At 42.0% G+C, this 15723-nt stretch overlaps 1 protein-coding gene and 1 non-coding gene across 2 annotated transcripts in view; one reads left to right on the top strand and one right to left on the bottom strand.

The window, feature by feature from the left end:
• The window catches only part of ACTR5 (actin related protein 5), a 33767-nt gene extending 18755 nt beyond the window's left edge, over nucleotides 1-15012 (bottom strand). Inside the window, exons 1-3 of the mRNA XM_049780529.1 lie at nucleotides 14614-15012; nucleotides 12475-12704; nucleotides 9432-9601 (exon numbers count right to left, since the gene is read on the bottom strand). Of these exons, the coding sequence (XP_049636486.1) occupies nucleotides 9432-9601; nucleotides 12475-12704; nucleotides 14614-15012 (799 nt within the window). The remainder of the gene's footprint in view (nucleotides 1-9431; nucleotides 9602-12474; nucleotides 12705-14613) is intronic.
• Nucleotides 1831-2021, top strand: LOC126019521 (U2 spliceosomal RNA). The gene has a single exon (XR_007499194.1). It is a non-coding gene; the product is annotated as a U2 spliceosomal RNA (small nuclear RNA).
• Nucleotides 15013-15723: the final 711 nt, after the last annotated feature.

Genomic DNA, 15723 nt, shown 5'->3' with positions numbered 1-15723 from the left:
CGAGCACTTAGGAACCCCACTGGAGCTGGAGAATAGAGCCTTATTCTACCCTGGGGTGGCATTCCAGGTATCTTTGCTTGCAGAAGGGACATTTTAAGGAGGGTGATAAGTGATTTTCTTTTTTGAAAAGGGGGTGGAAGCAAAGTTTGGGAACCTGTTTTACAGCAGCACTTAAAACACTCTGCTGAGGGGCCAGAGAGATAGCCTGAAGGCAGGGCGTTTGCCTTGCATGCAGAAGGATGGCGGTTCAAATCCCGGCATCCCATATGGTCCCCCAAGCCTGCCAGGAGCAATTTCTGAGCATAGAGCCAGGAGTAACCCCTGAGCACTGCCAGGTATGACCCTCCCCCCAAAAAACAAAACAAAACAAACAAACAAACAAAAAAGCACTCTGCTGAGAGAATAAAATATATTCTAGAGTAGCTAAGGGGGATACCAGAGGTGGGAGTACCTCAGTTTAATCCCAGGCACTGCATGACCTATGAATACTGCCAGAATGGTCCTTGTACTCCTGGGCACGTCAGGGCTGAGCAGATCTCACACTAGACCCTGCTATAGAGTCATATCTGTGAGTACCTGCAGGGTGGGCTGAGTGTCACTGGGAGCAACCCTGAGCCACAAAGAGCCTAACATAGTTTGATAGACTCAAGAGGAGGCTAGTCTATCCCATTAAATAAAGTTTCTCACAAAAAAGAAAAAGTTCAGTAATACAAAAGAGGGCTACATAGAAAAGAAAATAACCAAAAAGAGGACCAAACAAATAGAGTGGACCTGAGTCCAAACATATGAGTAATTAAATTAATTGTAAATGATCTTAACAAAACCAATTAAAAAATCAAGACAGACAGAATGAATTAAGAAACTCATTTTCACTGTAATGGCACAGGAAGATTAAAGGGATAAAGAGGCAGACCATAAAAGTACCCATCAAAACAACTCTGAAGCAGTTCTACTGTGTCCAAGTAGACATCAAAGGCAAGATGACAAGGGGCATAAAGGGACACTATATAATTTAAGAGGTCAGTTTGCAAAGAAGACCAAGGAATCCTAAACATGCACCTAACAAAGGAGCTTCAGATACTTGAAGAATCGGAAAGAATTGAAAACACAGGAAGATTGGAAAGGAGAAACAGGAAATTCACAATCATCTTTCAAAAAATGCACAGATACAGAACCGAACTGCACCAGCAACCTCCCAGCATGACATCAGAGGATTCCTATAGGCAGCAGGCCAGTCTCTCCCTACTCAAGTGTGTATGTACCTTCTGCGGAGCAAACCTCACCCAGATCATAAATAAACCTTCACAATTTTATAAAAAGAAAAATAAAGAAAATCTACGCTGGCCAGTGGGGCCCGACGTGAGAAACTGTGAGTGCTGCCTGTGTGTGTATGTCTCCTGTCCTGTCTCCTAAACCTCTTGGGAGTGGGCCGAAAAGGGAACAGAAAATTTGCTCTCCCAGAGGCTCCAGAAGAGCATGGCCACTCCACTTTGCTACACGCATTGCACTCTTTCTAAGGAAAGAACACCACTGCAACAAGAAGAAAAAAATAACACTAAGAACTGAGCTGGATCACTGAAGCCCAGCATCTCTCCCCGACTGTCTTCTCTGCTGCGTGCTCGTGCCTAAGATTTGATCCTGTGTGAGGCTTCATCCACGGAGGGCTCCCCTTCCTTGGAGGCAAGTCGACCCACCCAGAAAGGGCGGAGCCAGAGGAGCGTGGCCGTGTACATCATTTAGCCAATGAATACCACCACAACACGTAGAAAAACCTACAATACAAGTGTGACAATGGGAAACAATGCAGGTCAGCATCAGAAATAGAGAATGATCGCTTCTCGGCCTTTTGGCTAAGATCAAGTGTAGTATCTGTTCTTATCAGTTTAATATCTGATACGTCGTCTATCCGACGACAATATATTAAATGGATTTTTGGCACTAGGAACTGGAATAGGAGCTTGCTCCGTCCATTCCACGCATCGACCTGGTATTGCAGTACCTCCAGGAACGGTGCACCAAAAGAAAAAAAAAAAAAAAAAAAAAAGAAATAGAGAATGAAGATGACAATTCTGATGACCAGAAAACGGCCAACCAACTAATCAATCTGTCAGATAAGGAGTTTAGACAAGAAATATGGAAGATGTTCAGAGAATTCAAAGAAACCATGGATCGAGTTGAACAGAACAATAATAAGAACCAAGAAAATAGGAAGACAGAAATCACAAAACTCCCAACTGATATAACAGGTCAAATAACAGGCCTGAAAAAATCAATAAACAAATTGAATGGCAAAATGGATACGCTCTCCAGCATGCTAACGGAAGCTGAAAATAGAATTGAAGCTGTGGAAGATGAGATAAATAACTCCATACAGCGGGAGAGAATGGAAAAAAAACTTAAAGCAAATGAAAAGACAATGGAAAAATTAGTCAAAGAATGGGAACAGATGAAAATAGAAGTCTATGATAAGCTCAACAGAAACAACTTAAGAATCATTGGAGTCCCAGAGACCCAGGAAGAAAATTTCCAGGAAGAATCAACGGTCAAGAACATCATTAAAGAGAAACTTCCAGAGGTAAAGAATATATGCGATCAAATCCTGCATGCCCGAAGACTTCCAAGCAAAAGAGACCCAGAAAAAATACCCAAGACACATCCTAGTCACAATGACAAATCCCACAGATAGAGACAGAATTCTAAAAGCAGCAAGATCAAAAAGGGAAACTATATTCAAGGGAACATCCTTGAGATTTACAGCAGACCTGTCACCAGAAACACTCAAAGCCAGAAAGCAGTGGTGGGACATAGTGACAAAACTCAATGAAATAAATGCTTCGCCTAGAATACTGTACCCAGCAAAACTCACTTTCAGGTTTGGCGGAAAAATACATGGTTTCACAGACAAACAACAGTTCAGAAACTTTACAGACTCAAAACCAGTCTTAAGAGAAAAACTGAAAGACCTAATTTAAGACAAGACTGACCAAAAGACACACCAAATTTCGATATAAGATGGCATTAAATCCCAGGACAATTCTTTCTCTCAATGTCAACAGACTAAATGCACCAGTTAAGAGACACGAGTGGCTAAATGGATCAAAAAACTCAATCCAACCTTCTGCTGCCTACAAGAAACGCACCTGAATAGTCAGAACAAATATTGACTTAAAATAAAAGGCTGAAGGAAAATTATCCAAGCAAACAACACCCATAAAAAAGCTGGAGTGGTCATACTAATATCAGATGATGCAAATTTATACTCAGGAAAGTTATAAGGGACAAAGATAAACATTTTGTATTAATCAAGGGATATGTACAGCAGGAAGAAATCACTCTCCTAAACATATATGCACCGAATGAGGGGCCAGCAAAATATTTAATACAATTGTTGACAAATCTGAAAAATAAGATCAGTAACAACACAATAATTGTGGGGGACCTCAACACGGCTTTGTCAACACTGGATAGGTCAACCAGAGTGAAACTCAACAAGAATATACTAGACGTGAGAAGAGAAATGGAAGAAAGAGGCCTAGTGTATATATATATATATATGTAGGACACTCCATCCCCAGAAACCTGGATACACATTTTTCTCCAATGTACATGGGACATTCTCCAGGACAGACTACATGCTGGCACATAAAACATACCTCCATAATATCAAGAAGATAGAAATTTTGCAGGCTACCTTCGCTGACCACAAGGCCCTGAAATTATATGTGAATTCCAAAGGGACACAGAAGAAAAACTTTAACACCTGGAAGTTAAACAGCCTCATACTCAACAACCAGTGGGTCCGAAATGAAATCAAAGAGGAAATCAAAACTTTCTAGGAAACAAATGATAATAAAGACACAAACTATCAGAATTTATGGGACACAGCAAAAACAGTACTGAGAGGAAAATTTATAGCTTTGCAAGCACACATCAGGAAGGAAGAAGGGGCCTACCTGAATAGTTTAATGACGCAGCTCAAAGAATTAAAAAGTGCTCAACAAAAGGAACCAAAAATAGGAAAACAGAAGGAAATAACAAAGCTGAGAGCAGAAATCAACGAAGTGGAAACCCAAAAACCAATCCGAAAGATCAACAAAAGCAGAAGTTGGTTCTTCGAAAAAATAAACAAGATTGATAGACCACTGGCAAAACTAACAAAGAAAGAGAGAGAGAGAAACTTGATAACTCGTATTAGGAATGAAAAAGGAGAGATCACTACTGATATGGCAGAGATTCAAAGGGTAATCAGAAACTACTTTGAGAAACTCTATGCCACTAAAAATGAGAACCTGGAAGAAATGGATAAATTCTTGGATTCTTATAGTCTTCCACGGTTAAATATAGAGGATGTAGCATATCTAAATACCCCCATCACTATTGATGAAATTAAAATGGTAATCAAATATCTGCCCAAAAACAAAACCCCAGGCCCAGATGGATTCACTAATGAATTCTTTCAAACTTTCCAAGAGGAACTACTACCAATCCTGGCAAGACTCTTTCATGAAGTCGAAAAAACGGGAACACTTCCAAATAGCTTTTATGAAGCCAACATAACCTTGATACCTAAACCAGACAGAGATGCTACCAAAAAAGAAAATTACAGACCAATATTGCTGATGAATGTGGATGCAAAGATCCTCAACAAAATCCTGGCAAACAGGATTCAATGTCTCATTAAGAAGATCATCCACTACAATCAAGTAGGTTTCATCCCAGGAATGCAAGGATGGTTTAACATCCGTAAATCTATTAACATCATACACAACATCAACAAGAAGAAAAATAAAAATCACATGATCATATCAATAGATGCAGAGAAAGCATTTGATAAGGTCCAACACCCATTCTTGATCAAAACTCTCAGCAAGATGGGAATGAAAGGAACCTTTCTCAATATAGTTAAGGCCATCTACCACATGTCAGTGGCAAATATCCTCAATGAAGAAAGACTAAGAGCCTTCCCTCTAAATTCTGGCACAAGACAAGGCTATCCTCTCTCACCACTCCTATTCAACATAGCACTGGAAGTACTCGCTATAGCAATTAGGCAAGAAAAGATATCAAGGGAATCCAGATAGGAAAGGAAGAAGTCAAGCTCTCACTGTTTGCAGATGACATGATACTCTACATAGAAAACCCTAAAGACTCTATGAAAAAGATTCTAGAAACAATAGACTCATATAGAAAGGTGGCAGGCTACAAAATTAACACACAAAAATCAATGGCCTTTCTATACACCAATAGTAATAAGGAAGAAATGGACATTAAGAAAATAACCCCATTCACAATAGTGCCACACAAACTCAAATATCTTGGAATCAACTTGACTAAAAATGTGAAGGACCTATACAAGAAAACTACAAAACTCTGCTCCAAGAAATAAGAGAGGACACACGGAAATGGAAGCACATACCCTGCTCATGGATTGGCAGGATTAACATAATCAAAATGGCAATACTCCCCAAAGCATTGTACAGATTTAATGCGATCCCTCTGAAGATACCAGTGACATTCTTCAAAGAAGTGGATAAGGCACTTTTGAAATTCATTTGAAATAATAGACACCCTAGAATATCTAAAGCAATTATTGGGAAAAAGAATATGGGAGGAATTACTTTCCCCAACTTAAAACTTAAAACTTTACTACAAAGTTATCAAAACAGCATGGTATTGGAATAAAGACAGGCCCTCAGATCAGTGGAATAGACTTGAATACTCAGAGAATTTTCCCCAGACATACAATCACCTAATTTTTGATAAAGGAGCAAGAAATCCTAAATGGAGCAAAGAAAGCTTCTTCAACAAGTGGTGTTGGCACAACTGGCTAGCCACTTGCAAAAAATTGAACTTAGACCCCCAGTTAACATCATGTACGAAGGTAAAATCCAAATGGATTAAAGACCTCGATATCAAACCCGAAACCATAAGACATATAGAACAACATGTAGGCAAAACACTCCAGGACATTGAGACTACAGGCATCTTCAAGGAAGAAACTGCACTCTCCAAGCAAGTGGAAGCAGAGATTAATAGATGGGAATATATTAAGCTGAGAAGCTTCTGCACCTCAAAGGAAATAGCGCCCAGGATACAAGAGCCACCCACTGAGTGGGAGAAACTATTCACCCAATACCCATCAGATAAGGGGCTAATCTCCAAAATATACAAGGAACTGACAGAACTTTACAAGAAAAAACATCTAATACCATCAAAAAATGGGGAGAAGAAATGGACAGACACTTTGACAAAGAAGAAATACAAATAGCCAAAAGACACATGAAAAATGCTCCACATCACTAATCATCAGGGAGATGGAAATCAAAACAACTATGAAGTACCACCTCACACCACAGAGATTGGCACACATCACAAAGAATGAGAACAAACAGTGTTGGCGGGGATGTAGAGAGAAAGGAACTCTTATCCACTGCTGGTGGGAATGCCGTCTAGTTCAACCTTTATGGAAAGCAATATGGAGATTCCTCCAAAAACTGGAAATCGAGCTCCCATACGATCCAGCTATACCACTCCTAGGCATATACCCTAGGAACACAAAAATACAATACAAAAATCCTTCCTTATACCTATATTCATTGCAGCACTATTTACCATATCCAGACTCTGGAAACAACCAAGATGCCCTTCAACAGACAAATGGCTAAAGAAACTGTGGTACATATACACAATGGAATATTATGCAGCTGTCAGGAGAGATGAAGTCATGAAATTTTCCTATACATGGATGTACACGGAATCTATTATGCTGAGTGAAATAAGTCAGAGAGAGAGAGAAAAATGCAGAATGGTCTCACTCATCTATGGGTCTTAAGAAAAATGAAAGACATTCTTGCAATAATAATTTTCAGACACAAAAGAGAAAAGAACTGGAAGTTACAGCTCAGCTCAGGAAGCTCACCACAAAGAGTGATGAGTTTAGTTAGAGAAATAACTACATTTTGAACTGTCCTAATAAAGAGAATGTATGAGGGAAATGGAGAGCCTGTTTAGGGTACAGGTGGGGGTCGGGTGGGGAGGAGGGAGATTTGGGACATTGGTGATGGGAATGTTGCACTGGTGATGGGTGGTGTTCTTTACATGACTGAAACCCAAACACAATCATGTATGTAATCAAGGTGTTTAAATAAAATAAAATAAAAATAAATAAATAAATAAATAAAAAAAGAGAAAAGAAAAGAAATTTTCCTATACATGGATGTACATGGAAAATATTATGCTGAGTGAAATAAGTCAGAGAGAGAGAGAAAAACGCAGTCTCACTCATCTATGGGTTTTAGGAAAAATGAAAGACATTCTTGCAATAATAATTTTCAGACACGAAAGAGAGAAGGGCTAGGAATTACAGCTCACCTCATGAAGCTCACCACAAACAGGGATAAGTTTAGTTAGAGAAATAACTACATTTTGAACTATCCTAATAATGAGAACGTATGAGGGTTATAGAAAGCCTGTCTAGAGTACAGGCAGGGGTTGATTGGGGAGGAGGGAGATTTGGGAAATTGGTGATGGGAATGTTGCACTGGTGATGGGTGGTGTTCTTTACATGACTGAAACCCAAACACAATCATGTGTGTAATCAAGGTATTTAAATAAATAAAATATATTTAAAAAAAGAAAGAAAAATAAAGCTCTCAGACCACAGTGAAATTCAGCAAAAAAAAAAAAATTCCAGAAAGATAGGCCCCAAACTACTCATTCCTAAAATGTCTAAAAAAAAAAAAATTTTTTTCAAAAAAAGAAAAAAAGGTATCATAATTATTCATACAATCCCTTCTAGAAAGTAGAAGAGTAAACATTTTCCAGGTAATTTAACAAGAACAGCATCACCCTGATACCAAAAAAGGTCCAAATGATACCAAAAAGAAAGCTTTAAATCTATACCCCCTCATTAATAGACACAAAAATGCTACAAAATTTTACCAAACTGATTCCAGCAATAGACACAAGCAAATGGGATTTATCCATAAAAAAATCAGAGCTGATCCGGATCATACTGCCAGTAGTGATCCCTGAGCTCCACAGGGTATAACCCCAAAACCAAAAAATTTTTAGATTAAAAAAAAAATTTACTTTGGGGCTCTAGAGTGATAGAATGGTGGGTAGGGTATTTGTATTTGCCTTGTACTTGGCAAACCAGGTCCAGGTACATTAGTCCCCCTGTGATTCTGATTGGAGACCCAGGAGTAAGCCCTGAACACTGTTGTGTGTAGCCAACAAAAATTGTTTAAGGCACACCAGCAGTGTTTGAGGTTCACTCCTAGCAGTGTTTGGAACCATGCAGTATCCAGGTCAAACCAGGCCTCCCACATGCAAAGCATGTGCTTTGGATCCTGACTTACAATTGTAATGTTCTTTCAACAAAACACCAAAAAAACTTTTGAGTAACTTTGAAAAAGCTGAATGTTACATTTATATAAAAATAAAAGACTAAATGAGACAAAACGACTGCTTTTAATTTTTAAAAACGTATTTACCTAGGAGAAGTTATGGCACACCCAAAAATGCTCAGGGGCTACTCCTCGCTCTGTGCTCAGGAGTTGACCCCAATGCTAGGGGTTAACAACATGTGGTAATATGTGGTTCTGGTGAATGGAACTGGGGACAGCTGTATGTGAAACAAGAAGGATCTTACCCAGTCTAGACTATCTCTCCAGTCTCTAGACAAAACAAATTTTAAAAGGAAATCTACATGAAATTTATTGGTTTAATAAACAGTTTAAGAAAGTAAAAGGTGCACCAGAGAGCTAGCATGGAGGTAGGGCATTTGCCTTGCATGCAAAAGGATGGTGGTTCAAATCTCGGCATCTCATATGGTCCCCTGAGCCTGCCTGGAGCGATTTCTAAGCATAGAGCCAGGAGTGACCCAAAAACCAAAAAAAATAAAAGAAAAGAAAGAAAAGGTAGGGCTGGAGTAACAGTACAGTGGGTAGGGTGTTTGTCTTGCATGTGGGAACCCAGTTTTGATCCCTGGCAGCCTAGGGGTTCCCTGAGGTTCAGGAAACACTGAACCTGCCAGGAGTGATCCCTGAGCAGCCAGAAATAAGCTCTGCGAACAGGCTAGTATAGCCCAAAAAACAAAAACAAACTAAAAACAATACAACAACAAATTAAAAGAAGGGGATGCTAAGAGTTTTCTGAGAACAATATAACCCTCTAAGAGTTTCGACAGTTGTTTCTGTCCAAGTGAGAGATACCCCCTCCCCCAGGAGGTGCTGGAATGATCGCTAGAGCAGCTGAAGGACCTCAAATGCAATTGGGGGAGGGGGCATTTTCTGTTCACTCACAGGTGACAGATTTCAATGGGGAAACACTTTGTTTGTATTTCCCCTAAAAAGGGATTGTAAGCTAACTAAATTTAGGAACCTCTAGTGCACGACATCCAAAAGCTGCAAGCAGAAACCCTTTATTACCTTCAATGTAATCCTCAGCGATGTAGCTGTGCTCATGCAGGATCTCCTCCATGCGGCTGAGAGTGATGGCAGCCAAGTGGCCAGGGTACTTGAGCTGCAGGAGGCGCTGCAGGTAGCCAGCTGCCTGGTTCCCTCCAAGATTGATGCGTTTGCAGTTTTTAGCATCTAACCTACAACCAAGAAATGGAAAACAGCGTGAAACCCAGAAGGTTGGCATTCCAGCTTGGCAATCCAGAAGAAAAGTGGACAATCTAGTGAGAACATGGAGCACCATGGGCAAAAGTGGGAGGATTGCTAAGATAATTTTGTGGGTTTTTTTTTTTTTTTTCAGATCAACCGTGGCAGTGCTCAGGGCTACTCCTGGCTCCATGCTCAGGGATCACTCCTAGCAGGGTTTGAGGGACCATATGCAGTGCTAAAACTGGGTTACCTATGTGTAAGCCACTGTATTAGCTCAGTTGCTCTTAAGCCCCTCAAAAAGATTAAGGTAAAAGAATAAGCAAGAAAATGATCAACTGAGGAGATATTTTACAGCTAAAATCGACCTTAAAACTCATCAATCTAATCTCTTATCCCAGTGAAGTAATTCCTTATCTATGCCCACCATGTGATCATGTGACCATCTAATTTCAAGAAAGAGGCAAGAAGAAATGAGGTTCAATGGGAAAAACAATGGGGAAAAAAAAAAGCCCAATGTGGGTTGGGCTCTTAGTCTTCAAATTGTGGTACTGGAATTAAGCACCCTAAAATTATCTGGGGACAATTCTCCAAATTCTTCTGCTCTGTGATTTTGTTAGAATCTGCCTTTTCAGGGGCTGGTGAGGTGGCGCTAGAGGTAAGGTATCTGCCTTACAAGCGCTAGCCAAGGAAGGACCGCGGTTGAATCCCCTGGTGTCCCATATGCCCCCCCCCTAAGCCAGGGACAATTTCTGAGCGCTTAGCCAGGAGTAACCCCCCCAAAAAAATAAAAAAAAATAAAGAATCTGCCTTTTCGGGGCCGGACGGTGGCGCTAGAGGTAAGGTGCCTGCCTTGCCTGCGCTAGCCTAGGACGGACCGCGGTTCGATCCCCCCTGGCGTTCCATATGGTCCCCCAAGTCAGGAGCAACTTCTGAGCGCATAGCCAGGAGTAACCCCTGAGTGTCAAATGGGTGTGGCCCAAAAACCAAAAAAAAAAAAAAAAAAGAATCTGCCTTTTGAAAGCTTCTAAGGTCATTCTAGTTTCAGTCATGCTTTGCAAATCCCTTCCCTAAACGTTTCTGATGTAAATATATTGAGCAAGCCTGCATATGTGGGCTGAGTGTAATCTCCCTCAAAGAGAAGATTCTTTTCACAAGAACGGATGTTGCAGAAAACTGGAATCATGTTTCCTTAATGTGAAGCATAGCAGAGCTCTAGAAAGGTGCTGAGGGTACACTACCTCAATTCACCAGAGGATGCCAGCAGAGAACAGAATATACTTGGATGGAATGCCTCACTCATGCAAAGCTTCCAGTGAAACAATTTTTCTCAGCGAAAATTATGGGAACCTATTTAATTTATGCCAATTCTGACAGGATTACATAGAGACCTCAGTATACTAAAAGTTGTTCTGGTAATGTCTAAATATTATTTCTTCCATTACATGTTTTTCCAGAAATGTAAGAGAACCTGGGCTGGAGACAGTATTACAGAGCTGACTCTGTTGGATATCTAGCACCACATATAATTCCTTGAGCCCTGCCAGAGTGATCCCTGAGTGCACAGCCACTAAGAGTAAGCCCTAAGCACAACTGAGTATGCCTCCCCTCCCAGAGAAAAAGAAAATTTCTTATAGAAATGTTCCATATAGGTTCTCATTACATTTAACAGCATTCACATACTCAGACTTCTTTACATTTCATAAAGTTCGTGACCCACATTATCTCATTTCATCCACTGGAAACCGTGAGAAACAAATTTTTCCCGGCTTTACATATAGGACACTCAATTCCAAAGCAAGGCTTTTTTTTCCAATTTACACATCCTCTTTTTCTTTTTTTTTTTTTTTTTTTTTTTTGGTTTTTGGGCCACACCCGGTGACGCTCAGGGGTTACTCCTGGCTATGCGCTCAGAAGTCGCTCCTGGCTTGGGGGACCATATGGGACGCCGGGGGATCGAACCGCGGTCCGTCTCCTAGGCTAGCGCAGGTAAGGCAGGCACCTTACCTCCAGCGCCACCGCCCGGCCCCCACATCCTCTTTTTCAATGAGAAGCCTCACTGGCATGTTTCTGAGGACTAGACAATAAAAGTCTAACTAAAGGGGGCTGGAGAGATAGCATGGAGATAGGGCATTTGCCTTGCATGTAGAAGGACTGTGGTTCAAATCCCGGCATCCCATATGGTTCCCCCGAGCCTGCCAGGAGCGATTTCTGAGTGTAGAGCCAGGCGTAGTAACCCCTAGGCGCTGCTGGGTGTGACCCAAAATCCAAAAAAAAAAAAAAAAAAAGTCTAATTAAAGAAGTTATTTTAGACCTGACAGGAACTACCCTCATTCATCTCAGAAACATTATAAATATGTACTACTGTGTGTCAGCCAGTGGATTTGGAAACAGAAGTCTAAACAACAGTGATCAAAGTGTTTTTAAATAAAAATGTACTGGGCTGGGGTTGTAGCTGTAGCTCAGTAAAAGAGTGCTGGCCTTGCAAGTATGAGGCCCTGGTTTCGGTCCCAGACATTGCAATCATGATAATAATAATAATGTTTTAATTAGGTTCCAGAATATAAAGATAAAATTAAATCTCTTCAAATAATTTATTCAAAACCATGTTTACTAAGTGCCTAACCCAAGTTAGGTGCTGTGTTAGCCATCTCATCACAAATCAGAAACCTCAGATTCTCAAATATTAGGTCATCTAGTCCAACCTCTTTAAGGAGGTGACAAGGATAGGAGGTGACATGCCCAAGCCTCACAGTAAGGTGGGATAGAGTGAAGCCCAAAGGTCCCATATTTGGTCTTTAATGGAAAATAAATGTTTCAAAAATGCTTCTCAAAGCAATAGTCACATGGCAGACACACAACTCACCTCCCCTCTAAGACAGGTAGAATATGTGTACACTGGTATCCTGATGAGATGATGAGTCCACTTGAAATCAGGTTCTTTGGCTTATTGTGGTAGAAACTGAAGAGGCTGTCAATTCCATAGGCGACCTTAGGAATCCCATAGCACTCAAACAGAAGCTCAGACATCATTTGTCTTGAATACAATGGGTTGCACACAGCTTCGGTCAAAACTATGGGATGATCGACACAGCCCTACTTTGACAGAAAAGAGCAAACCAATAAGTAAGGAAAAAACAACTTTTTCATAATATGTGTGTGGGTGCCCCCAAATCCTCACTTCTAGTAAAAAAAAAAAAAGCCATTTCTAATAACAAGAAAGTAACGTTACTACAAGCTTGAAGTGATGGTTCAAAATGTTGGAGTACATAAGAGCCCCAGGTTCAATGGTCACATAGTCCCTTCCAAGAATTAAAAGTCACTTTAAGGGAAATCAATGGTTCAAAATGTTGGAGTACATAAGAGCCCCAGGTTCAATGGTCACATAGTCCCTTCCAAGAATTAAGTCACTTTAAGGGAAATCAAGTACCAATATGACAGCAAATCATTGGTGGCTCTATTTTCAAAGTACTGCTAAAATCTAACAATAGTACAGTAGATATGGTGCTTGCCTTGGTTTCAATCCCAGTACTACATATGATCCCCTGAGCCCTGCCAGAGCCCCTGAGCAGAGCCAGGAGTAAGCCCTGAGCACCACCTGGTATGGCCCCAAAACAAAAACAAAATCCAACTATTTCTTACTACATCTAATAACTCCTTCACCTAAGTCACTTACATGGATTACTGCAACAGCAATCTGTTTTCCTGTTTCTACCCTGTAATTTGTGACAGCAGCTTCATAAGACAGCTATACGTGATCCTTTCAGAACATAAGCTATGCCTGTCCTCTGCTCAACACCCTCCTGAATTCCCCATTTCCGTCAACATAATGTCTTTATGGTGTGTGATTTACCTCTCATCAGCTCAGACATCTTACTCTTCTCCTTTTTGGCTGTCCAGCATTTAGGATCGAGCCATATATCAGCTTTAGAGCCTTCTCACTGGCTGTTCCCTCTGTCTGAAATATTATTCCTTCAGATATTGTCATGGCTTGTTTCCTCAATCATTCTTTTTGTTTTGTTTTGTTTTGTTTTTGTTTTTGTTTTTGGGCCACACCCGCCGGTGCTCAGGGGTTACTCCTGGCTGTCTGCTCAGAAATAGCTCCTGGCAGGCACGGGACACTGGGATTCGAACCAACCACCTTTGGTCCTGGATTGGCTGCTTGCAAGGCAAACGCCGCTGTGCTATCTCTCCGGGCCCTCAATCATTCTTTCAATGTCTTGCTCAAACATCACCTTTCCAATTCTGTTCATCTTACTGGAAAAATAAAGCTCTGAGCCAAACAGTACAGCTGATAAGGCATTTGCCTTGCATGGGACAAACCCAGGCTCAATCAACCCCATATAGTCACCATAATAGTCCGGTGAGCTGCAATAAGAGTGATCCCTGAGCACAGAGTCAGAAGTAAGCCCTAACTAGAGCTGGTGTGGCCTCAAAAACAAAAGCAAAGCCAAAAAGCCAACAAATAAGCTCCCTTTCCCCTTCATCTAGCTTGCCACAAAATCTACCACCTTCGCCTGGAAAGATGACTCCAAGGGCTGGAGCACATGCTATGCAGCAAGTCTAGGTTTGATATTTACACTTGACAGACACTGCACTGTCTGTCTCCTGACTTTGTCACTATAGCATGCCATAACATACTGCCTGTTTTTTTTTTTCACACTACGATATATTGATGTTAGTTTCTTAAGCACAAGTTCTGTCTTATGCTTACCAATGCATTACAAAAGCCAGGAGGGGGAAATGCCTCACACAGTCGAAGCTCTACACTGCTTGTTCCTGAGCACATATGTCAAATATAGGTTCTGTGAGAAAAGGACATCTTTCCCCCACTTCTATAGCCCCTAGCAGAGCTTACACTCATTTGGAAGCTGAATATCTAACTGGTGTACGATATAAGTGGTTGATTCAATAGGAAGAGAGCATTCCAAAGAGAGCATCTGGAAAGCCTGCTCGTCTCGAGAACCTGGACAGGTCCTCCCACCTCCCTTGAAGCCTCACGCACCTGTGAGGAGACCCCGAGGTGCTGGAAGCTGTAATCAAGCAGCAGCTCCTGCAGCTCCAGGTTGACCGGCACGTTGCGGTCGAAGGGAGAGCGCAGCATCCAGCGCAGCGGCTCCAAGCTGCCCAGCGCGTTGCCCACCAGCGGGCCTGTCCCGCCCCGGGCCCCTCCACGCCCGCGGGCGCACAGAGCGCGGAACTGCAGGCGCGGTTCGGGCCCGGGGTCCGGTCCGGGGCACGCCCAGCCGGCACGGGCCTGGAACGACCCGTTGTCCAGTATGAGTGGTACCGGAAATGGCCCGTGTGCCGCCGGGCCGGCCTCCAGCACCGGGTCCGGCACAGCACGGGCGTCACGGAAGGGGAACACATTGGGAGCCTGGCCCGCAGCACTGGGCGCCGCCATGTTGGAACGCCCGCTGGACCCGCCCTGAGCGACGTACGTCGTTCGCGCCGACGAGAAGTTTCAGCCCGGCGCGTGACGAAAGCCTCCAAGTCTCCGCCCCTTGCCCAGCAGCCTCTTTGCTGATTCGCTGTTCTTCAAAGTTAGGCCCCGCCCACCCCCTCCGGTGACGCTATCCCCGCGCGACTTAACCTCGCCTTTATCCTGGGTTATTTATTCACCTTCATTCGCCCTTGGTTCCACCTCCTCCTGCTTATGTCGCTTTTCCTAGAAGAAAAGTGTACCCTAAGGTTGAGGTAGAGGTGCTGTTAAGTTCTTGACCAGGATCTATCTTTGATGTTATTTTTTTTTTTTTTTGAGGAATTGGGGGAACTCTATCTACATTTGATGTGTTCACTTTTCTATGTGGTCCTATTTGATAAAACAAATAACGTTTTAAAATATATGTATTAACTCCCACATATTACCTTTTCTCAACTGAGATATCAAACACTAGCTGGTGTTTGTTTCTCTTTTTTTTTTTTTTTTTGGTTTTGGGGCCACACCCGACGGTGCTCAGGGGTTACTCCTGGCTGTCTGCTCAGAAATAGCTCCTAGCAGGCTCGGGGGACCATGTGGGACACCGGGATTCGAACCAGCCACCTTTGGTCCTGGATTGGCTGCTTGCAAGGCAAATGCCACTGTGCTATCTCTCCGGGCCCTGTTTCTCAAAAT

This window comes from Suncus etruscus, chromosome 9 (assembly GCF_024139225.1).
Source record: "Suncus etruscus isolate mSunEtr1 chromosome 9, mSunEtr1.pri.cur, whole genome shotgun sequence".
In the NCBI taxonomy this organism is placed as follows: Eukaryota; Metazoa; Chordata; class Mammalia; order Eulipotyphla; family Soricidae; genus Suncus; species Suncus etruscus.
The sequence above is the reverse complement of the archived record's forward strand: the minus strand, read 5'-3'. Positions and strand labels throughout refer to the sequence as shown.